General features: G+C 52.5%; 1 protein-coding gene across 1 annotated transcript in view; it reads right to left on the bottom strand.

The window, feature by feature from the left end:
- The window catches only part of FOXK1 (forkhead box K1), a 91107-nt gene that overhangs the window by 28488 nt on the left and 38594 nt on the right, over positions 1-24025 (bottom strand). The window contains exon 2 of the mRNA XM_017894832.1: positions 457-642. Coding sequence (XP_017750321.1) covers positions 457-642 — 186 coding nt within the window. The remainder of the gene's footprint in view (positions 1-456; positions 643-24025) is intronic.

Genomic DNA, 24025 nt, shown 5'->3' with positions numbered 1-24025 from the left:
AGGCGCCTGTCATCCCAGCTACTTGGGAGGCTGAGGCAGGAGAATGGCTTGAACCTGGGAGGTGGAGGTTGCAGTGAGCCGAGATCGTGCCACTGCACTCCACAGCCTGGGTGACAGAGCAAAAACTCTGTCTCAAAACAAACAAAAAAACCATTTCCAATGTACTTTAAAAAAACAAAACGAACAAAAGACAACCAAAAAAACCTGTGCTTGCTTTAACAAGCCCTAATATATAAAACTTCCAGTGGGAAAAGTGATGACCAGGCATTGATTCTTCCCTTTGTAAGAGAATTCAGAGATTTCAGCCAGGTCCCAGATGCACATACAACACTTTCTGTGTTTCCATACACGTGCAATTTTCCAGAGAGATTTGGAACCCAGTGCTGCATGCGACGGGCATGCTCGCACCATCTCCCTCTCTCCCGGGGGCCCAAGGGCAGGCTGGGGGCTGCTTACCTGATGGTGCCAGTCGGGGAGGGGACGGGGCTGACCATGCTCCGGAGGTCCGGCTCCGGGATGTGGATCTTCAGAGGGGAGATCTGTGGGTACAGCGGCCGGAGCGGGGAGGCCGGGGCCTCTTCTTTGTGGTAGAGCGACGTGAACTGGATCTTGATGGCCGTGCTGGGAAACCGGAAGGTACACCTGCAACGGGAGGAGGGGGAGGAGGAGCGGGTGTGAGGTGCAGGAGGAGACTCGAGAAGACGCCAACATCCAGGAAAGGTGCATGTCCGTGTGTCAACGTAACCGGACCCTAACTCTCAAACCTGGGACCGAGAGAGCACTTTCGATGCTTTTATGAAGACACTTAGGAACTGAGACTTAGACTTATTTGGACGTCAGTTGTCTTTCTATTTTTTATTTTATTTTATTTTTTGAGAGGGAGTCTTGCTCTGTCACCCAGGCTGGAGTGCAGTGGCGTGATCACAGCTCACCGCAACCTCGGTCTCCCAGGTTTAAGCAATTCTCCTGTCTCAGCCTCCTGAGTAGCTGGGATTACAAGCACCCGCCACCACGCCTGGCTAAGTTTTTGCATTTTTAGTAGAGACGGGGTTTCACCATGTTGGTCGGGCTGGTCTTGAACTCCTGACCTCGGGTGATCCGCCTGCCTTGGCCTCCCAAACTGCTGGGATTACAGGCGAGAGCCACTGTGCCCGGCCGTCAGTTGTCTTTCACTGTGCGTGAGACAGAAGAGATATAAATATCCCCAGACAAGTGCCGCTCATGCCATCTCCCACTCAGGCTCCAGACAGACACGGCTACTTCCTGTCTGCCAGGGCAACTGCCGTGGCACCCAGGTGAGATCTGCCACCTCTCAAAGGAGATACTGGAAGACTGAAACAGCACGGCAGCCACCTATGCAGACATTTTCAAGATGATTCTCTGCCACTGCCTAGAAGATCTGACAGCAGGAGCAATTCCACCCCTGCTCGGGCAGGCGGGAGTCGCAGAGGGCGTGCATTATCCACCCAGAGCTTAACGGACCGGCTTCACCATCAGTTCTGGGCTTAAAACCATGAGCCTCGGTTTTTCTACTGGAGACAACCAAATGCAAACAAAGCCTGCCGCAAGCGTCAGAGTCAACACCAGGGTGCCGTGAACAGTATCCAAGGTTCACCTGGCTTGAAGAAACTGCCACCGTTTACAAAGCTGAGCATTACTGATCCAGCTGCCCTTGCAATTTCTAAACTGATGAGGCAGCAACTATCAAGTTGCTAACTGCAGGACTCAGTTAAAACAAAACAAAACAAAACAAAACAAAAGCAATGTAAAGCAGCAGCCTGCCCACACGGAGATAAGCAACGCTGGCCGCCTGCGCAGCTGTTTGGAAAAGGCTCTCCTTTAAAAATGTGGAAGGGGGCTTAGAAAGAATGTAGAGAAGCCACCGGTGATAATGCGCTTTTCAGAGTTCCAGAAGGCATTCAGAACAGGCGAAGTGACTCAACACTTGAGAGACGCTAGGGTCTCTTGTAGTGGAACCTGCATGAAGTCTCCCAGCACCAGACTGCTGGGTCTATGCCTGACTGTGTTTTTACATCTGCGGCAGTGTTTAAACAGTAAATCTACCTAAAACCTTGCCTGGACATGCGCAAACACCCCTCTTTCATTTGAAAGCCCCTTTGCTCTTCGTCAAAGCGTTTTTGAAAGATAGGACGGAGGAGCGGGTCAGAGGGTGACGAAGGGTGCCTGGCTGTCGGCAGGGGGTCCTCTTGCGTCAGTCTTCTTCCCAGGGACCCGCTTCAAAGGAAGTGACTCAGCATTACAAATGTGCAGCTCCTCCCATAGCTCTGCTAGCCAGGCTGCCCACATCGAAGAGAGAAAATCAGGCACTTAAGCTGGCTCAACTGGGCCAGTCCTGATTCTCCCCGAGATACTGGGCAGAGAAGGCTGGGTCTCCCCAAGGAGGCCGGACCGCATCGTTCAGCACCAGGCACCATTGGGCCTGTGGGCACCAGGTTTCTATTTCCAAACACAAAAGGGACTCTGAGACTGTTTCCAGGATGAGACGCTGTCTGGGAGGCACGGCCCACTGAATGATTCTTGGGGGATAAGGGTGGGTGGTCAGGCACCCCCAAGGTTCAGAAGGGCAGCCCGAGGCCATTTGAAAATACTCCACAATTTTGTCCTCTTAAGTCACATTGAAAGGAATGTCTGATGTCCTTTACACTTTCTTCAGTCCAGCCCAATGGAGATTTCCTGCATCAGTATTATGACTAGAAAGGTCCATCACCCATTTTCTTTCTTTTCTCTCTTTTTTTTTGAAGACAGAGTCTTGCTCTGTCATCCAGGCTGGAATACAATGGCGCAATCTCAGCTCACTGCAACCTCCACCTCCTGGGTTCAAGCAATTCTCCTGTCTCAGCTTCCCGAGTAGCTGGGATTACAGGCCCGTGCCACCATGCCCAGCTAATTTTTGTATTTTTAGTAGAGACAGGGTTTCACTATGTTGGCCAGGCTGATATCGAACTCCTGACCTCAGATGACCCACCCACCTCGGCTTCCCAAAGTGCTGGGATTATAGGCATGAGCCAGCGTGCCTGGCCGCATCACCCATTTTCTTTTTTTTGTTTTTCTTTTTGAGGTGGAGTTTGGTTCTTGTTGCCCAGGCTGGAGTGCAGTGGCACAATCTCAGCTCACCGCAACCTCTGCCTCCTGGATTCAATCGATTCTCCTGCCTCAGCCTCCCAAGTAGCTGGGACTACAGGCATGTGCCACCACGCCCGGCTAATTTTGTATTTTTAGGAGAGACAGGGTTTCTCCATTGTTAGTTATGCTTGTCTGGAACTCCCGACCTCAGGTAATCCTCCCACCCTGGCCTCCTAAAATGCTGGGATTACAGGCGTGAGCCACCCTGCCCAGCCTCGTATCACTCATTTTCTAAGATGCTCTATGAAGCCCAAGGGCTCTTCAGTCCTGGGGGCTGTTAGCTTTTGTGGGTCCCAGAGCCGCTGTCTACCCAAGCTGGTGTCTGAGGATGGGCCGGGTGTCCCTGACCCAGGGAAGCAAGGAAAGAGATTTGAGGCCAGCATCTGGCTGAGCGTCCAGGCAGGGGAGCTAAGGTGAGCTCCACCTGTGAACGACTGTGCTGAACGAACAGTGTCTGTGTGTGTATCTACACGTGCACGCACACACACACGCGTGCACGCACACACACACGCATGCACGCACACACACGCATGCACGCACACAAGCATGCACGCACATACGGACGTCCACATACACACACATGCACGCACACAAGCACATGCACGCACATATGTACATGCACACACACACGCACACATACAGATGCACGCACAGACGTACCCCTGTTCCACCAGCGCTGGACACGATGGCAGTCATGATGCCAAATGTTTAAAGATAGTTTCTATGGCCCTTGCCATTTGTCTCTTTTCTTCAATTCCCTCAACTCCCTGAACCACTGCAAATCAATGAAACAAAGCATGTTCTCCTACTTGTCAGAAGGGCACAGTTGAGACCTCTGACCTTCTGTGTCATGAAAGTCCCTATGTTAATATGGGATCTGATCACGCTGGAGCCATCAAAGCCAAAGAGAAAGAAGACGTGGCTTCCGGCCCATGACTGAGGTCACAAGAAGAAGGGGATCCTGGAGATCGGGGTTTGGATATGAAGACATGAAGAGTGCTCGCTTCGGCAGCACATGTACTAAAAATGGAAGACATGAAGAGGTGCTTTTTGGTAAGACATTTGCACATGCACATGCGCAAACACACCACACACGCATGCACACACACACACAAGCACAGAAGAGGAGCTGGGTCCCCCTTTGAACTGGGACCTGAAAGCCAGGTACAAGCCAGAGCCCATCTGACCTTGGGCTAAATCACTCCCCAACTCCAGGGGGGTGGAAAGGCCTTTCCAGGCTTCACTTCTCCCCTTCAAAGAGCAAACTGTGGCAGGAATGAGAGGTGTAAGGTGTGGGGATTCGCGAGAAAGGTGAACGCCACCAAAAGACAAAACTGGTCTAGAACCACTCGACCTAACCTCTCTGCGCTTCCGTGATCTTTGCTAATAAAACAGAATGGTTGGAATAGAAGACACCATCTCTAAGGTGCTTTCCAGTTCAAAAAACTGATTCTAGGCTGGGCGTGGTGGCTCATGCCTGTAATCCCAGCACTTTTGAGTGGCCCACATGGGCGAATCACCTGAGGTCAGGAGTTTGAGAGCAGCCTGGCCAAAATGGCAAAACCCCCCCACTACTAAAAATACAAAAAATTAACCAGGCACGGTGGCACACACATGTAATCCCAGCTACTCGGGAGGCTAGGCAGGAGAAACGCTTGAACCCAGGAGACGGCCATGTCAGTGAGCCGAGAACGTGCCCGTGCACTCCAGCCTGGGCAACAGAGCAAGACTCTGTCTTAAAAAAAAAAAAAAAAAAAAAAAAAACTGATTCTGGATGATATGTATATATATTGAGTTTTCAGTAAAACAAAATGATGTCTTATAGGACAGGCAGGGATCTAATCCCATCTATAGATGACAGACAATTTCGTACTGTAATAGTAGTTTTCCAATTAAAGTTTAACAATAAATATTTTCATAGTCTCTGCTGAAACAGTGATTGTACTGAGGCAGGCGGCCTCGTTACTAGGAGGTGGAGAAACTGCTATGAAGCATGCTACTTTATTTTATTTTATTTATTTTTTGAAATGGAGTCTCGCTCTGTCGCTCAGGCTGGAGTGCAGTGGTGCGATCTCAGCTCACTGCAACCTCTACCTCCCGGGTTCAAGGGATTCTTCTGCCTCAGTCTCCTGAGTAGCTGGGATTACAGGCGTGCACCACCACGTCTGGCTAATTTTTGTATTTTTGTAGAGATGGGGTTTCACCATGTTGGCCGGGCTGGTCTTGAACTCCTGACCTTAAGAGATCCACCTGTTTCAGCCTCCCAAAGTGCTAGGACTACAGGTGTAAGCCGCCGCACCCAGTTTGATTTTTAAATGGATGTTTCCCCAGCGTGCTCACAGAGTTTGCCAGTTACATCTCTCCCTGTAATATCTTGATAGAGGTGCAGGGCTCTAGCTGGAGTTTCAAAGCGTACATTTTGCATCGTGATGGTGCTGCACAGTGGTTTAAACTCAGCCACACACACTGCCGGTCTTGACTGGTGGAGATTCTGCCAAGGTAAAGTGTGCCCACATGGTAGAAATCTCCGTCCACCAGCCCGGCAGGGAGGTTCTTGCACTAGCAAGTGCCCATCTTTGGAGGAAATCTCTCCAGAACATTCTTGCCTGACTTAGAAAGGAGCTTCGTGGTTGCCTAGGGCGGGAGTGACGGGTGGGACAGGCAGGGGGGTAGAAAATGACTAAGGGAGGCCGGGTGCGGTGGCTCAAGCCTGTAATCCCAGCACTTTGGGAGGCCAAGGCGGGTGGATCACGAGGTCAGGAGATCGAGACCATCCTGGCTAACACGGTGAAACCCCGTCTCTACTAAAAAATACAAAAAACTAGCTGGGGGCAGTGGCGGGCGCCTGTAGTCCCAGCTACTCGGGAGGCTGAGGCAGGAGAATGGGGTAAACCCGGGAGGCGGAGTTTGCAGTGAGCTGAGATCCAGCCACTGCACTCCAGCCTGGGCGACAGAGTGAGACTCCGTCTCAAAAAAAAAAAAAATTAAAAAATAAATAAATAAAAGAGAAAATGACTAAGGGCTGCAGGGCTGCTTTCTGGAGTCATGACCATGTTCCGAGGTTGACTTGGGGGCTGTGCAACTCTATGTGCTGAAAATCACGGACTGGAACAATGGAAAGGGTTAGTTGTAGGGTGTGTGCAGTCCATCTCAGGCCAGCTGTTTGTGGGGAGAATTCTTGCCCGAAAGCTCCCACACTGAGGGTCTAACCCCAGCCTTGGGTTTTTCCCGGGTCCACCTGGAAGCTGATGGCTCCTGGAAAGTTGGGCCAAACTGGTGACTTGGTTGGAGATGACATTGCCTGGCTCAGCCTCAGACCACAGAGTCCTCTCTACACAGCTAGCTGGCACTAGCCACTGCTCCACCAGTGATGAGCCCGAGTGAGTTGGGGCATGTCACGTGCCTTCATTCCCATCCCCTCCTTAGGCCACGAATCCCACCACCTGCCTGACCAACCAGAAAGCTGTCAGGAAAATAAAAATAGCTCACTTAATTCTCGTATTTATAAATACAATTGCAGGCCGGGCGCGGTGGCTCAAGCCTGTAATCCCAGCACTTTGGGAGGCAGAGACGGGCGGATCACAAGGTCAGGAGATCGAGACCATCCTGGCGAACACATTGAAACCCCGTCTCTACTAAAATACAAAAAACTAGCTGGGCGAGGTGGCGGGCGCCTGTAGTCCCAGCTACTTGGGAGGCTGAGGCAGGAGAATGGCGTGAACCCAGGAGGCGGAGCTTGCAGTGAGCGGAGATCACGCCACTGCACTCCAGCCTGGGCGACAGAGCAAGACTCCGCCTCAAAAAATAAAAATAAATAAATAAATAAATACAATTGCCATCATTTCAGACACAGAGAAATAATCAGAGAAGGAAAGAAGAAGCCGTGAAAGCTTCCGGAGGCAATTTTTAAAATGAATGTGACAGATCGCTCCTGTCCACAGCTGTCCCCTCGCCCCATCTCTCCCAGCAGAAGGACGGGTTTACTTTCTGGAGGGGGTGAACGACGAGGCCTGGACGAGGGCACGCGACACAGAAGCAGCAGAGAGCGACACCCCATGCCGAAAACAGCCTTGAGACCTGAAATTCTGCAGGAGGACTGGAGGGTCTTGGCCCCCCAAGCTTCCAGAGCTGAGCCCAGCTGTCAGCAGATGATGGCCCAGGAGAAAAGCCTGAGACCCAGCCCTCCTGAGCCCTTCCATGAAGTCCCAGGGCGGGAACCCCATGCACCAATGCACACAACGGCCGCCCCGCCCGGCGCTGGCAGCGGGGCGGGGGGCGGGGGTGGAGGCGGGGGCGCCTCCCCTTCCACAAGAACAGACACTTGGGGAATATCCCCAACAAGGAAGACAGGGACTGAGGCAAATGAGTTTGAGGGGCACGGAGGAAGCAGACAATCTGGGGAGTGGTGGAAGCCACAGAGCATCTCATCCTCCGAAGGAGGCAGCGGGCCCTGCATCTGCCCACCAAGGCCAGGACCACAAGAGCCACGTCCAGGGGAAACGGGAAACCTTGCACAGTTCAAAGTGACTCAGAAAATGTCAAAAGGAAGAGACTGGATGAGACCTGTCCCAGGAAGGACAAAGAAAACCGGAGTTTCTGAGGCTCTGTCTAGGAGGCCTATGGCTTGAGTTAGAGTCACCCCACACAGGCCGCTCCTTCTCAGGAACTCCGGGAATGCACCTGCTATCTCCTAACCGCTGTGGAGTCGCGTGTCTCCGAGGAGCCGGGTGGCGAGGTCACTAAGGTTAAAACACAGGCATCGCTTCGGTGGTTAGGGGCCGAGGACACAGGCAACAAGCTGGAAGTCTGATGGCCTTCCCTGCGCCAGGTGAAGCTTCACCCGCGGCACCTGGAGGGCAGACCCCACGTGGCCGGCACCTGCCACCCAGACGAGCTCCGGCAGACGTCCAGGGTTGGCGCGTGCCGGGAGGTTCCTGTGGCTTCCACAATCCCGTGGGGCTGGCTATGACAGCCAGAGAGAGGACGCCAGCGCGAGTCAAGACCAGGGAAAGGCTCCCACCGTCCCACCCAGCCTGCAGCTTCAGGGGCCTCAGAGCAGCCACCACTGAGAGACACCGCAGACCCAAGCGAAGGGCCAGAAGACGCCAGGCTGGTTTTCACGAGCGATACCTGCAGGATCCAGTTCCCACGTGGGCACTGGGCAGCTTCCTGGACTGTGGCTGAGACTGTGGTTCCCAGAGCACCTTCTCTCCTTCTTCTATAGCAAACACAGCGACAGAGAAACGCCCACCCAACTGAAGACCATGTTTCTCTGCCCCTCTTGCAGCCATGAGACTATGAGCTAGTCAGTGGGATACAAATGGGTCATGTCTGTACGAGGAACCAAGGGCTTTCTTCACTCCTCCCCTTCTCAACAGCCGAATTGATCTCTGGACGCTGACGCCACTCTAGAACTCCGCTCAGCAGTTGGGTAACATGACATTCCTGTCCTTCGGTTCTCCTGGGAACCTTCTCCCGAGAGCCCTGGCTCTCTCCTGCACAGCTCTGGGCTCCTGCACAGCTTCTGTTCTGGGGCTTTTCACCCTCTTCCTGGATTCTTTCAGTTAGAATGTAGTTTTGATTTTGCACAAAGGTCAAAATAACAAGGACCAAGTCTGTTTCGTTTATACGTGACAGTCTTTTTTTTTTCTTTTTTGAATTTTATCATTTTTTATTTCAAGCTGGGGTCTTACTATGTTGCCCAGGCTGGTTTCAAACTCTTGAGCTCAAGCAATCCTCCCACCTAATTGAATTGATCAATTCGCAATAGGTACAGAGAATGCTGGATGAGTAAGAAGATAAAGAAGATAAAGAAACTCTGCACTACGGCAAAGAGGGCATGCAGTGTGGACCCGCGGCTCCCAGATGAGGAGGGGCAGCAGGACAGTCAGACCCTATCTTCTCTAACAGAAAGCCACGCATGTCTACAACAGGGCATTTCAGTGAATAGTAGCTCAGATTGTTAACTGGGAAGCTTTAAAAGCCACTGCCTCTGCAAAGTGAGACCTGAGGACTTCTGTTTGAAGCCCTGTGTTACTATGGCCAGTTAAAACTATGCATATTGGCCAGCGCAGTGGCTCATGCCTATAATCCCAGCGCTTTGGGAGGCCAAGGCGGGAAGATGGCTTCAGCCCAGTAATTCCTAAATCAGCCTGGGTAACACAGCGAGATCCTGTCTCTAAATTTGTTGTTGTTGTTGTTTGAGACAGAGTTTCGCTCTTGTTGCCCAGTCTGGAGTGCAATGCCGCGATCTCGGCTCACTGCAACCTCCGCCTCCCGGGTTCAAGCGATTCTCCTGCCTCAGTCTCCTGAGTAGCTGGGATTACAGGGATGTGCCACCACGCCCTGCTAATTTTGTATTTTTAGTAGAGACGGGGTTTCTCCATGTTGGTCAGGCTGGTCTTGAACTCCTGACCTCAGGTGATCCACCTGCCTTGGCCTCCCAAAGTGCTGGGATTATAGGTGTGGGCCCCTATGCCCAGCCCTGTCTCTAAAAATTTTTAAAGAAATTAACAAGGTGTGGTGGCACACACCTATAGTCCCAGCCATTTGGGAGGCTGAGGAGGGAAGATGGCTTGAGGTTGGGCAGCGGAGGCTGCAGTGGGCTATGACGGTGAATGAATGAATGGAGAACTGTCGACACCGGAATCTTTGGTCAGTCTCTACATGCACTGGCCTTGTTTCCCTCATCAGCAAAACTGGGGTAATGACGGTGCATATTCAGAGTTCCTGTAAGGGCTGAACAAACGATTGCAAGCAGCGTCATCAGAGGCACACAAGGCGTGTCACACATAAGGAGCCCTCGCTAAATACTGATGCGTGTAGGAATAGGGAAACATTTACGACAGCTTGATAAATTTAGCAGAAGACCAAGTGGAACAGTGCAGCGGCTAACGGCAAGGGAGGTGACGTCAGACCTGCCTGGCTGGAGCCTGGGCTGCTCGGATGCCCTGGGGGCACCTGAGCAAGTCACTGGATCTGAGCCTCACCCTGGCCAGCCCGGCCTCCGTGTGGCCTCAGGTCTCCATGCCGTGAACATCAGTCCTGAGTCCTGACCGGACGGCTGGCACGTGGCAAGCGGTTACTGAAAATTTGCTTCAGTTATTCTTGTTACTAAGACAAGGACTGGAAGGAGAAATGAAAACAGCCCTGGATAAGGATGGTGTTATAGCAGTCCTCTCTCTTTTCTTTCTGTTTTTTTTTTTTTGGTTTTGTTTTGTTTTGTTTGAGACAGAGTCTTGCTCTGTTGCCCAGGCTGGAGTGCAGTGGTGTGATCTTAGCGCACTGCAACCTCTGCCTCCGGGTCCAAGCGATTCTCCTGCTTCAGCCTCCCGAGTAGCTGAGATTACAGATGCCCACCACCATGCCCAGCTAATTTTGTATTTTAGTAGAGACAGGGTTTCACCATGTTGGCCAGGCTGGTCTTGAACTCCTGACCTCAGGTGATCCACCCGCTTTGGCCTCCCAAAGTGCTGGAATTACAGACATGAGCCACTGTGCCCAGCCACCTCTCTCTTTTCAAAAGGTTCTTTAAATGTTGCTACCATGTTCTTGAAGAAATGAAAGACTCAAGAATGGGAGGCAAAAGCTGTTATATACTTTGTAACAGGAACTTTCGAATTTTGCAGGCTGCAACATGTCTTTAGGAAACCCGATAAAGCTTTAAACCTGGCTCGTCTGGTTCTGTTAAGTGGTCTGGCTCCAACGCAGGGGGAAAACATCGCACAGGGCCCGGGCCCCCAAGAGTCTCAAGGGAAGGCTGGGGAACAGCAGAGCTTGACTTGCAGGGATGCCCACCCACCACCTCGGAGACCTCTCACCGCCTCCTACCAGCGAGTTCTCTGTGCGGGCACAGGAAGTCGGGTGACGGTCCCAGGGTGGGCCACATCAGATAAGGCCTGAAACTGGAATGCCAGAGGCCCTGCCAGTGTTTGCTTAAACTCCTCGGAGAAATAAGGCTGTTCAGCAAATGGTTTTAATTTTTCGAAGAGACACGGTCTTGTTATGTTGCCCAGACTAGTCTCGAACTCCTGGTCTCAAGAGATCCTCCTGCCTTGGCCTCCCAAACTGCTGGGATTACAGGAGGGAGCCACTGCGCCCATCCTCAGGAAATGGTTTTGAAAGAAACGTTAACATATAAAATCCCCAAATCAGAGAATTCTGACAATCTTAATTTTTTTTAACCTAAAATACTGTCTTTCTATTAAAAATGGAAGGCATTTATTTATGACACCCCCAAAACGAACACAGATGGCTGCAGCCATAGGCGCCTCTCTATTGCAGAGACCCCGTCTTTGCCAGTGTGCTAAGAACAGTGCAAGGCAGTGATGGGACACAAGTTACAGATGACACCGCAGCAAGGATGTCTCGAGTGTGGCGGCTCTGGAAAATAAGGCACAAACTCGAAGGCGGGGCAGGGGCTGGGTCACCAACATCCCGACATCAACAAAAACGTCATCCCCTCCCCCACACTGAACCAGCACTGGTGCCTGCAAACCACGCCCTCTCCGCTGTGCCTGCGTCCCTCCTGCAGGAACCAAAGCTGCAACCCTGACTCCACTTTTGGGTCCGTGCCCCAACCTTGTTCTGAACCCCAGGACCCATGTAGCCCATGGCTGACCGCGGTGGCAAGCTGGGTGGCAGGGTGGTCAGGGACACAGCTCTGAGACTGCCCATCACTCACCCTGGCTGAGTGTACTCGGCTCTGGGCCCTGTGTTCTCGCAGTGACAACAATGTGGGGGTGTGCATGGGGTGTGCGAATTAAAACGCGGTAGCAGTTTCAGTGTTTGTAAGTTCTTATGTGTTCATAGGGGCTAATTTTTTAAAATAGAGAGAATGCACTTATTTTTGTAATCAGGCAAATAAGCACGTTCTATTTGGAAAAAGAAAAAAGACAGCGAAATACACAAGCCCATATGCTGAGTCAGTGACATGCACTGAAAACTGCAGACAATGGTCTGACCAAGGCCAGGCTTTTGTTTTCCTTTTCTTTTCTTTCTTTAAATTTTTTAGACGGAGTCTTGCTCTGTCGCCCAGGCTGGAGTGCAGTGGCTGGATCTCGGCTCACAGAAAACTCCTTCTGGGTTGAAGCGATTCTCCTGCCTCAGCCTCCCGAGTAGCTGGGATTACAGGCGTGCACCACCACTCCTGGCTAGTTTTTGTATTTTTAATAGAGACGGGGTTTCACCATGTTGGCCAGGCTGGTCTCAAACTACTGAGCTCAGGTGATCCACCTGCCTTGGCCTCCCAAAGTGCTGGGATGACAGGCGTGAGCCACTGTGCCCGGCCAGGGTTTCTTTCTGAGTCTGAAGTCTCAGCCTCCGTCTCAGGAAGGCCCTGGAGGAAGGTGGCAAGAGACCTCACTGAATTAGGATGAAGCCCCACAGAGGCCCACAGAGGCAGCCAAGCACAGCCATGGCCACCCACCCTCCCGGGGGCTCAGGTGTGTGTGTCCTGCTGGGTGGGGCTCCTTAGGTCCGGCAGTCCTGAGCAGCCCACAGCAGCACAGGCAAGGATGGCACCCTTGGTGTTCACAGCTCCTTCAAAATCACCCCACCTTCCCTTCGTGGAAGGAACACTCATCTGATAGGTAACTGCTTCCCAATCCCACCATGGGGACCCACGGTGACTCCCACAGCTTTAGCCTGCAGAGGCTAAGGGACCCTCAGATGACTGACTTGGCCAAATGGTGGTGGCCCCAGCGATCTGCATTTCTAGCAGACATTCCACTCCTCAAGACAATCTTGCCTGGCCCAGGAGAAAGCCACTGCCTGCTGCTCCCAAAGAGGACCCTGACGGTCAGAGAGTAGGCTGCAGAATGACCTCCGCTCCCCACCATGCTGTGTGGCTTACACGTAAACACAAAGACCGCGTAAAGACGGACAGGACTCTTTAAGACAGTGGACGCAGACACAGCGTTCTGCAGCCCTCTGGGGCTGACCCGGGCAGAACAGGCTGCACGTGGTGCCAGAGCTTGCTCGCAACGAGCAGTTCAAGTTATCGTCCATCTTCTGTCTCGATGCTGATTTAAGAAAATGCTTCTGGGAAGTCCAAATGGCTTAATCTGCAGATCTCAAAATGCTGTCCACAATAATTCCACTGAGTCATTATTCACTGGCCACCTGACTGACACTAAGTACAAGACACTGGTTTATCCGCACAGACTTTTCGTCCTCTAAGACTGTTCGCCAGGCAGCCTTCCTTGAACTCCCTGGCTCACTCTCATGCCCGACTTAGGAGGAATACGTTTTCTTTTCTTTCTTACTTTTTTTTTTTTTTTTTCAAAGACATGGTCTCACTATGTTGCCCAGGCTGGCCTCAAATTCCTGGCCTCAAGCGATCCTCCTGCCACAGCCTCCCAAAGTGCTAGAACTATAGGCTTGCACCACCATGCCTAGCTGGGAGCAGGTTCCTGGAGGAGTCCCAGCTGCTGCTGGTCTGTTCTCCCCACAGCACGTGGCTCCCACAGGGCAGAGGGTCAGTACACACACAGCACGTGCACTTCAGTGCACATGAGTAAGAGTTCATAACCATGCAGTTCTTTCAGGAATCTGGAGTCTCCCAGGAGGCAAATGCATAGAAACAAGTTTATACGGGAGGTGAAATGAGCTTACTGCTCAACAGCGGCACGGCCGCAGCCGGACAACCCGGAGGACTGAGGGTTAAAATCTGGGTGCTCTTTGGAAATTCCAAAAACCACAGAGAAATGATTAGACTTTTCTGATCCTGGATTAACCTTGAAAGGACAGCAACAATACCGCCTTTGCTGTGGGAGGATCGATGATCCAAAGAATCAGAGAATGTTTGGCAGACAAGAAAGAGCCATGTCACATCTCCACTGGAGGCAGGGGGCTGCCAACAGAACTGCTCCACACAGAAGCTTCTGACCGGTCCAGGCTGCTATCCAGGGCCAACGCAGTCCCCTGGTTGCTGTCCCGGGGGCCCAGCTGCCCGAGGTCAGTGCCACTAAACATGGCTGGGGGAGGGCCCCTGGAACTGTCTGTGCAGTGATTGGTAACTGTGTATACCAATGCCAATCCAATCAGCAAACACATGCCACCGACTATCTCCATTTTACAGGCCACTCTTCCTCCCCTCCCGAAGGACGGGTGTCCAAGCACCAATGTGAAGACCACGGACAGACCCAGGATAGGCTCAGGTGCAGCCACAGGAGAGGTTCTCTGGCAAACAAGTTATAATCTCGTTTACTCTGGTAAAGTGTTTCCTCAGTGCACTGGTTCCTACCCAGGAGTGAGCACTCTCATATGACCTCGAGTGATGGGCTGGTGGGGCAGGGCCCAGTCTGTCGCGGGGACGGACAGCAGGCCGCCCTCAGCACTGAAGCCTGAAAGGAGAAAACACCACACTTCAGAACAACCTGTAAAATCAGGCCAGGCGCCGTGGCTCACGCCTATAATCCCAGCACTTTGGGAGGCCAAGGCAGGAGGATCAACTGAGGTCAGGAGTTCGAGACCAGCCTGGCCAACATGGTGAAACCAGTCTCTACTAAAAATACAAAAATTAGCTGGGCGTGGTGCTGCAAGTCTGTAATCTCAGCTACTCTGGAGGCTGAGGCACAAGAATCACTCGAACCCGGGAGGTGAAGGTTGCAGTGAGCTAAGATCACACCACTGCACTCCAGCCTGGGTAAAAGAGTAAGATGCCCTTGCCAAATTAATTAATTAATTAATTTAATTTAATTAAAAAATAAAGTGAAAGAATAACCTGCAAACCTTAACATGAAATTCTACAATAATAATAGTTAGGCTGTGAGTGGTGGCTCACGCCTATTAATCCCAACACTGGAAGGCCAAACTGGGAGGATCACTTGAGGCCAGGAGTGCAAAACCAGCCTGGGCAACAGAGCAAGACCCTGTCTCTACCAAAAAAAAAAAAAATTAGCTTGGCATGGTGGTGCATGCCTGCAGTCCTAGCTACTGCAGGAGGCTGAGGCGGGAGGATCACCTGAGCCCAGAAATTCAAGGCTACAGTGATTATGCCACTGCACTCCAGCCTGGGTGACAGAGCAAGACCCTGTTTCTTTAAAAAAAAAAAAAAAAAATTAAAATTAGTAGTTGACAACTAATATCTGCTATTATTATACATACCAGGTACTGTGTGCTAAGCACTTTAAGTAAATTAACTCACCAAAATATCCCACTTCTCTGAACACTTTGGTGATGTGTGAAAACACGGAGTTTGAGGGAAAGCGACCATGTTATCATTTCCCCCTATGAACAGGGTGGGCGAAAAGAGAGGGCTTGAGGGCAGAGCAGCTGCCGCCCTGCAGAGGGGAGAAGAAACGAGAGCGACATGGCAGGCCTGAACTCCCGCTGTCTATCTTCTGCACTCGGGCACCTCCAAGGCCCAGGCCCAGTTTCTGTTTTTGTTTTTGTTTGAGACGGAGTCTCGCTCTGTGGTCCAGGCTAGAGTGCAATGGCACAATCTCGGCTCACTGCAACCTCGGCCTCTCGGGTTCAAGTGATTCTCCTGCCTCAGCCTCCTGCGGCACGTGCCATTGTGTCCTGCTAACATTTTTGCATTTTTAGTAGAGATAGGGTTTCACCATGTTGGTCAGGCTGGTCTCGAACTCCTGACCTCAAATGATCTGCCAGGCCCAGTTTTGCTAAAGTTGGTGGAGGAAATGCTTTCAGAAGCAGAGGACAGAGCCCCGGGAGGGGCCTGCCAGGAAGGTGATTGCCATCCCACTGCAGCCAGCTACAACAGACGGTCTGCAGCATGGGTCTCGTCCTTCCTAAGTAAAAGCATTCATTGGCCAAGAATGAGAATGTTCTAGGGAAACACACGGAAGCCTCCTGTCCCTCACTGCACAGACATTCCTATCCAAATTCAAAGTTATTTATTTTAAGACTTTCCCTTTAGATACCATCCTTGAAGACAACGGCAAAGCTCAAGAGAGCCCCCAAATGCAAACCTCAGCCACACCCCAATAGAGAGCAAAAGGTCTTTGCTGCTTAAAAAAAAAAAAGTCTGTTTGTTGAAAGAAAACAGGGACAGTGTCTAAATGGCTTGACAAATCACTTCCTTGCTTCGGCCACTGCAGCTGAGCTCAGCTCACCTTCCTAATATGGGGAATCCCACCAGGCCCAAACACACCCCCGCCCCCCGCCAGCCAGAGGCCCCAGCCCATGCCCAGCACGTGTGCCTCTGGCTCCCTACCCCTCCGAGTATGGGCACCTGGCCTGGCTCCCAGCCTGTTTCCCTGAAGAACTGAAACCTACAGGACAGCCCAGCCCAGGCAGCCACGGCAGTTGACAGAGATTGAGAAATCACATCTAAGTGGCACTGCTACCCACTGGGCCGGCCGGCAGCCTGTGTGTGTCCACTGCCAAGCAGTAGAGCTCCCGTCCTCCCAACACAGCCACACGCCCGGAGCACGGGTGAGGCCCAGCGAGTCTGTCCGCACAGACGGGCCGGAGGGGCCCGGCCGCACGAAGGCAATGAGGTCCTTGCTCCTCACTCCTGTGGAGCGAAAGAGAAAGCGAACATCTGGCCCCAGGCCTCTGCCTGCGGGCAGGAGGCCGCGTCCCCCTGGCTGGCTGGGCTCCTGAGACAACAACTAAGCCCAGTTTCACTTTGGGCAGCAGCAGTGAAAAAAAATCCCATGACATCACCCCACTGCTTTCTGAACAAAAGCAATGCCCCCGGTCCCACCAAGGGACTGAGCTCTGTTCTCGCTGCATTTCCCGGAGCCGATGGGGTCAGTGCTCCAAGGGGTGTTCTGGCCGCTTGGGCCAAAGCCTGGGCACTGCTGTTCTCAAGAGGTAGCGCCGATCTATCTCTGCGACCCCAACTTTCAGTGCAATGAAACCAATTCAGAGAGAGAATGTGCACCTGCAGGAACCGCGAGCGAGCACAGCACAGTGGGGTTTAGGGCAAGGTGGGTGCCAGGGGGCTGGGGGTGGTGGGTGCACAGTGCATGGATGGGCTCAGGGGAGCTCCTGCTGGGGACAGAGGGCAGCAGGCAGGGTTAGGAGGGTGGGGTGCCCCCCAAACCCACTTCTCCTCTCCCTGTCCCCACTATTTTTCTGTGTAGCCACGCACTCAGCTAAAAGATGACATTTCCTGTTCCCCTTGCAGCTGGGAGCCAGCAATGCAAAGTGGGTGTGGCCTACGGCACAGCCCTCGTGGGAGTCTCTGAAGAGGTGGCAGAGAGCTATCCAGAGGATCACCACCCACCATCCCTCCCTCCTATCTCTCACCTGGAATGGAAACATAATTACTGGGGCACCAGCAACCGTGCTGAACACTGAGGCCACCTTGAGACTTGAGACAGAAGCTTCACAGTCCAGTGGAAGCAGCCTGGCTGTCTGCTGAGCCCAGAGCCCTGGCGTGGACCACAGTCTAGGATGGGAGCTGTGGAGCCATGCCACGCGCACACACACACACACACACACACACACACACACACACACACGGCACAGACCCCTGACTGACACATTTGGACAAAATAGAAATGCTTGACTTTCGAGAGGACAGTAAGTCAGAGTTCCCCAACCGAATAAAAAGCGAACTCTGGGCCAGGCACAGTGGCTCACGCCTGTAATCCCAGCACTTTGGGAGGCCCAGGCAGACAGATCACTTGAGGACAGGAGTTCGAGACCACCCTGGCCAATTTGGTGAAACCCGTCTCCACAAAAAATGCATAAATTAGCCGGGCATGGTGGTGGGTGCCTATAATCCCAGCTACTCAAGAGATTGAGGCAGGAGAATCGCTGGAACCCAGGAGGCGGAGGTTACAGTGAGCCAACAGTGCACCACTGCACTCCAGCCTGGGTGACAAAGCGAGACTCCATCTCAAAAACAACAAAACAACAACAACAACAACAACAACAACCAACAACCACCCCAAAAACAAAAACTCTGGATGTGCACAGAATCCCAGCTGGGAGCAGGGAGGTCTCGGGCACTGCCTGGTGCCCAGCTATTCAGGGCACCAAGAGCTGCTTTGGCAAGGTCATTCTCATGTTCACTCACACAACTTAACAATCCAAAGTACCAAAAGCCCTCAAAAAAGTGGGCAGCAGAAAACGCAGGGTCATTTAAGTTTTTAAAAATCGAATGGGCTGAGCACAGAGGCTCACGCCTGTAATCCCAGCACTTTGGGAAGCTGAGGTAGGAGGATCGCTTGAACCTAGGAGCTCAAGACCGGCCTGGGCAACATAGTGAGACCCCATCTTTACCAAAAATACAAAGAAGTCAGCCAAGTGTGGTGGTGCACACTGGTAGTCTCAGCTATTTGGGAAGCTGAGGTGGGAGGATTGCTTGAGCCCAGGAGGTTGAGGCTGCAGTGAGATATGATTGCACCACTGCACTCCAGCCTGGGTGACAGAGCAAGACCCTATCTCAAATAAACAAACAAACAAACAAACAAAAATTGGTAGTAACTGTTTTGAGCAACATCTGGAGAAAGGAAAAGCTCCCCGCACTGCTGCAAGTCTCCGCGCTCGGTCCTGTGCCGTGGTGATTGTACCACGGCCAGGAGGGACCTGTGTTTGCAGAGGCACCCCAGGGCTGACAGCATGGACATACCCGAGAGGCGACAGGAAGGCAAGGGGCTGCGTTTGCTAGTTTTAGTCTGCAACATTATTCAGCTGAGCAAGATTATTCCAAGATGGTCCTGGAGGGAAGAATGCAAATTTAGTCAGCTGGGAACGTTAAAAAAAAAAACCACAGAAAACAAAAACAGCTTTGAGAAGACAAATTAAGCCAATGTTTTCAGGCAGTATTTACCAACAAGCTCTTTTGCTATATTTGTCACTCTGGAGCCGGGCGGCAGCCACATTCTTCAGGGTCCAGGCCCACTTGCTTGGTGCTGAGCCAGGGGGTGTGCACCGTGCAAGCCGCCCTGGGTGTCCACCGTGAGCAGGCGCCCTGCACCCAGTGCTTTGAAGCTTGCTCCGCTCACAGCCACGGTGTTGGAGGAAGCACAGTGCCGTTACCATCATCATCACCAGGCTTGGAAAGACTGGTTTTTGTTCTGGATCACAAGCTGATACAGGTGGTGTGGGGACCTGAACCCAGTGCTGCCTCTCGTCTGAATCTCAGGGCTGAGGGTGCCTGCATCAGCCACCTGCTCCTGTGGGTTCTTCCTACAACGACTGCCCTGCCTGGGACCACACCATCTCCCATAGACAGCTCTGCCCACAGGCACCTCACCTGGATGCCAATTCTGCGGGAAGCAGAGAACAAGAGAGGGATGGAGAGGAGCAGAGACGCAGCAGAGGGCTGTGGAGGCCTAAGGGCCTGAGGCCAAGGGGGCGGCAAAGGAACGGAATTCCCCAAAGCCAAAAGCCACGCTGGGCGGCTGACTCTCCCCAAACGGGCACCCGAGCATCTGAGATGGGTCTCCTACTACTTCCTCGTTTCGCTCAAGGAAAATCCCGTTTCTCAGAAAACACCAGAGACAGCACATGAATGTGCATGAGTGTGCGGCTGACGTGCTTGTGTGCGAGTGTGCCCGTGCTGCACGCAGGTGTGCAGTTAACAGGCACGAGTGTACCCATCCCAGCACGCTGGCACCAGGCTGAGGCCACTGGTACTGAGCAGTGCACCGCCCTGCCATGTATGCCTGGCGCTGCCGCCACTTGGCCACGGGACCTCCTCTGGCCAGGATCTCAGGGAAGGCCTCTTCACAGGAGAATGGTTTTTTAAGCCTAGGAAATACAGACGGCCAAAGTACGTAAGAGGCAACAATGGGAATCTGGGTAAAACCTTAGAGTTTCTAGAACAACAGATTTTGGAATCTGAGGCAGGGGTATACAGGAAAGGCAGAGAATGCAAAGCCAGCTTGCACAGTGCTGGCATTTATCTCCAGGCGACTGTGGAAGTGAAATCCAGCATCTGCTGAGACACAGACACCTCCTGCCCCGCCATCTACTGAATCAGGGCAGGATGTGACCGGGAGCCCAAGGCCTCACCAAAGTCCCCTCTTCAAGCACCTCCCACCCACAGGCAGGAGGCTGCTGGGATGGGTGGAGGGTATGGGATGCAGCGGGGTCACCAGTCTCGCCCCAGCCACCTCCTCTGGGAGAAAGTAATATGGCTGTGCATGTCCCCGTTACTCCTGCAGGAGAAAGGGATGCATTTACATTTCAGAAATCTAATTTGGAAAAACAGAACTCAAATATTAAAATGAAAACGGGCCGGGCGTGGTGGCTCACACCTGTAATCTCAGCACTTTGGGAAGATGAGGCGGGAGGATCACCTGAGGTCAGGAGTTCGAGACCAGCCTGGTCAATACAGTGAAACTCTGTCTGTACTAAAAATGCAAGAATTAGCTGGGTGTGGTGGCTCACACCTGTAATCCTAGCTACTTGGGAGGCTGGGGCAGGAGAACTGCTTGAATCTAGGAGGCAGAGGTTGCAGTGAGCCGAGATCGCACCACTGCACTCCAGCCTGGGCAACAGAACAAGACCCTGACTCAAAAAAAAAAAAAAGAGGCAGGGCGCGGTGGCTCAAGCCTGTAATCCCAGCACTTTGGGAGGCCGAGACGGGCGGATCACAAGGTCAGGAGTTCGAGACCATCCTGGTGAACACGGTGAAACCCCATCTCTACTAAAAAATACAAAAACTAGCCGGGCGAGGTGGCGGCGCCTGTAGTCCCAGCTACTCGGGAGGCTGAGGCAGGAGAATGGCGTAAACCCGGGAGGCGGAGCTTGCAGTGAGCTGAGATCCGGCCACTGCACTCCAGCCTGGGCGACAAGAGCGAGACTCCATCTAAAAAAAAAAAAAAAAGAAAGAAAGAAAAAGAAAAGAGAAAACTGCTTCTCAGGCTGCCGTCTGTGAGTTCTTATCAATGGAGAGCTGGAATTATTCTTACTCTCAAAGTTTAAGAAAAAGTTCTTTCTGCAGTTTAGGTTAATTGACAGCCGACGGCTGGAGGTTAGAATTCAAGACATTTTACTGAGCCACTCTCGCCTGCAGGGAACAGGCTGGAGGTGGCAGGGAATGGTCATTTCTCACCAAGGTCATCTGAAGGTTGCACCATTGTGGGCTGCAGCGACACAGGGCCAGGCCAGCAACTCAAGGCTGGGGAGCTCGGGGGGTTTCCAAGGCCCCTGTGCACCGCCACACATAGGCAAAGTCTCCACGATGCCCAGGATCCAAGCTCCAGTCTGAGCTGCTGCATCGAGCCAAGTGCACAGACTGAATAGAGAACCTCCTCCAGGGTCCTAACGCACAGAGGGAGGCTGCTGACTCAGGGGAAAGCACTTACGGCAATGGTGACAGAGTAAAGCAAGAAAGGGGCAGGGGCATGGAGGGCCCATGCAGAGAAAACTACAAAACAACCGAAGGACAAAAAAGACCTAGGTAAAAAGTTAACTTTGGGAGGCCGAGGCGAGCGGATCACATAAGGCCAGGAGTTCGAGACCAGCCTGACCAACACGGCGAAACCCCGTCTATACTAAAAATACAAAAATTAGCTGGGCGTGGTGGCGCACGTCTCTAATTCCAGCTACTCGGGAGGCTGAGGCAGGAGAATCACTTGAACCCGGGAGGTAGCAGTTGCAGTGAGCCGAGATCGCGCCACTGCACTCCACCCTGGGCAACAGAGTGAGACTCTGTCTCAAAAAAACAAAACAAAACAAAAAATAAAAAGCTGAGGACGCAGCATACAAAGCTGGTTTCCAACAAGTCTGCCTAATTCTCAGGAAGCACCTGCCTGCGTGGGAGAGAAGGGGCTAAGGCTGAAGCCTCCCCAGCCTGGCTCTGCCAGCGTGGAAGTTGGTCATGCCCCCTGTAACACGCGCTGCCCATCTCCGCCGAGGCACGGGGGAAATTTCAGATCTAAAATGTACGGCAGCTGAAATGAAACCTCAATGAATGGGCTCACGCAGAATGAAAAAGCCAGAGGAAAGAAATCAGCGCGCTTGAAGCTGAAACAGTAAAAATTACCCAACCTGAACAACAGAGAAAAAGAGGCTGAAAATCAAGTCTTAAGAGTCTCAGGGACACACTAGACCATACATAATAAAAGCTCTCCCATGCATGTCACTGATTCCCAGAAGAACAGAAAGCGGATGAGGCAAAAAACACTCAAAGAAATAATGGCTGAAAAATGTCCAGAGTTGGCCAGAATGATAAACCTACAGACTGAAGGCAAAGGCTGTGGGGAGCCGAGACTGCGCCATTGCACTCCAGCCTGGGCAACAAGAGCAAAACTCCATCTCAAACAAACAAACAAAAAACAAAAGCTACATACCTATCAGAATGGCTAACATTTTCTAAAAATACAGCAAATGCTGGTGAGGCTGCAGAGACACTGGGCTTCTCATACGTAGGTGGAAGGAAGGTAAAATGTGGCAGCCACTCTGAAAGCGAGGTCGGCAGTTTCTTTAAAAACAAAACCTATGCCAAGGACAGGCCTTAGCCACTGCACTCCCGGGTACTTACCCCAACAAGCGAAACCTGTGTCTGCTCCAAACCTAAACGTGGTTGCTCATAGCAACTACTGTATTTTTAATACGCCAAAAAATGGAAAAACTAATGCCCTTCAGTAGACAAGGGGGTTAAACAAACAGGGGAACCTCCACCCAGCAGCATCTCAGCAATAACAAGGAATCCACTCCTAAGGCCCACAACTCAGAAAGCCGACCCTGCGCTGCAGACGAGCCCGCTTCCGAAACCTTCTCAGAATGACAGGCCTGCAGCCATGGAGACGCATTTACTGACTGCCAGGATCACAATGGCTGTGTGACCGCTGCGGTGGGGATGGCTCTGCGTGGTGACCGAGGTGGCGGTCACACAGAGGCACGCAGGATGACATGATAGAACCACACACATCGCACCGATGCCAACTTCCGGGAGGAGGCTGGTGGGCTGTGCAGGGACCTCTCTGCAACACACCTGCTGCTCCTTGTGAATCTGTAATTGTTTCCAGATGGAAAGTGTGCCCGTGGAGCTGGCGGGAACACGGGCGACGGGGCCCCCAGGGGCAGAGACCCCCACTTTCCTTTCCTTTCCTTCAACACTGAAACAGCACACAGGAGGAGTGAAAAACATAAACCAGGATCACTGGACATTTATCAGGGAGAAAAGGTGACGAGGCAAAGATGCTTAATATTCTCCCACTTTTACAACAGAAAACCATCACCTAACCTGAGACCAGAGCCCAAATATGCGGGCAACACACGGTGGTGGTCGGTCTTCAACTGGAGCACGGACTTGTGTGTTTGTAAATAAACATACACGGTGCAGCAAAGCTTCAGAATAAACAGCATTTAGAGGCGGGGTTCAAGCGCCTCCTCGCACAGATGAAGCTGCAATGCTCCGAGAGACAAGGAGGCCGGCAGGACCAGGAGGGCAGTGGGGTCAGGTGCAGGGAAGGGCCCTGCCTCTGGGGCTAGGGTGGAGTACCTCCTGTCATGCACCTCACAGACACTTGCCTTACAGCTGCGCACGCCACAGACACTTGCTTCCCAGCCATGCACCTCCCACCACAGCCTCCCAACCATGCACCTCCCACCACTGCCTCCCAGCCACATGCCTCCCGCTACCACCTTCCAGCCATATGCCTCCCGCGACCATCGTCCAGCCACATGCCTCCCAGCCACAAGCTTCCCAGCCACACCGCCTCCCAACCATGCACCTCCCACCACCACCTTCCAGCCACAAGCCTCCCAGCCATGCACTTTCCAGCCACCGCCTCCCAGCCATACATCTCCCAGCCACGCGCCTCCCGCCACCACCTTCCAGCCACGTGCCTCCCAGCCACGCACCTCCCAGCCACCACCTCCCAGCCACGCACTTCCCACCACGTACAACCTGCCCTTCACCTGGGGATGTGCTGCACATATAAGCCAGACAAAAACCAACCAATTTTAATCTCTATTAAGATAAAGAAAAATCGGCCGGGCG

The sequence above is a fragment of the Rhinopithecus bieti genome, unplaced genomic scaffold (assembly GCF_001698545.2).
Source record: "Rhinopithecus bieti isolate Rb0 unplaced genomic scaffold, ASM169854v2 scaffold_1017, whole genome shotgun sequence".
In the NCBI taxonomy this organism is placed as follows: domain Eukaryota; kingdom Metazoa; phylum Chordata; class Mammalia; order Primates; family Cercopithecidae; genus Rhinopithecus; species Rhinopithecus bieti.
The sequence above is the reverse complement of the archived record's forward strand: the minus strand, read 5'-3'. Positions and strand labels throughout refer to the sequence as shown.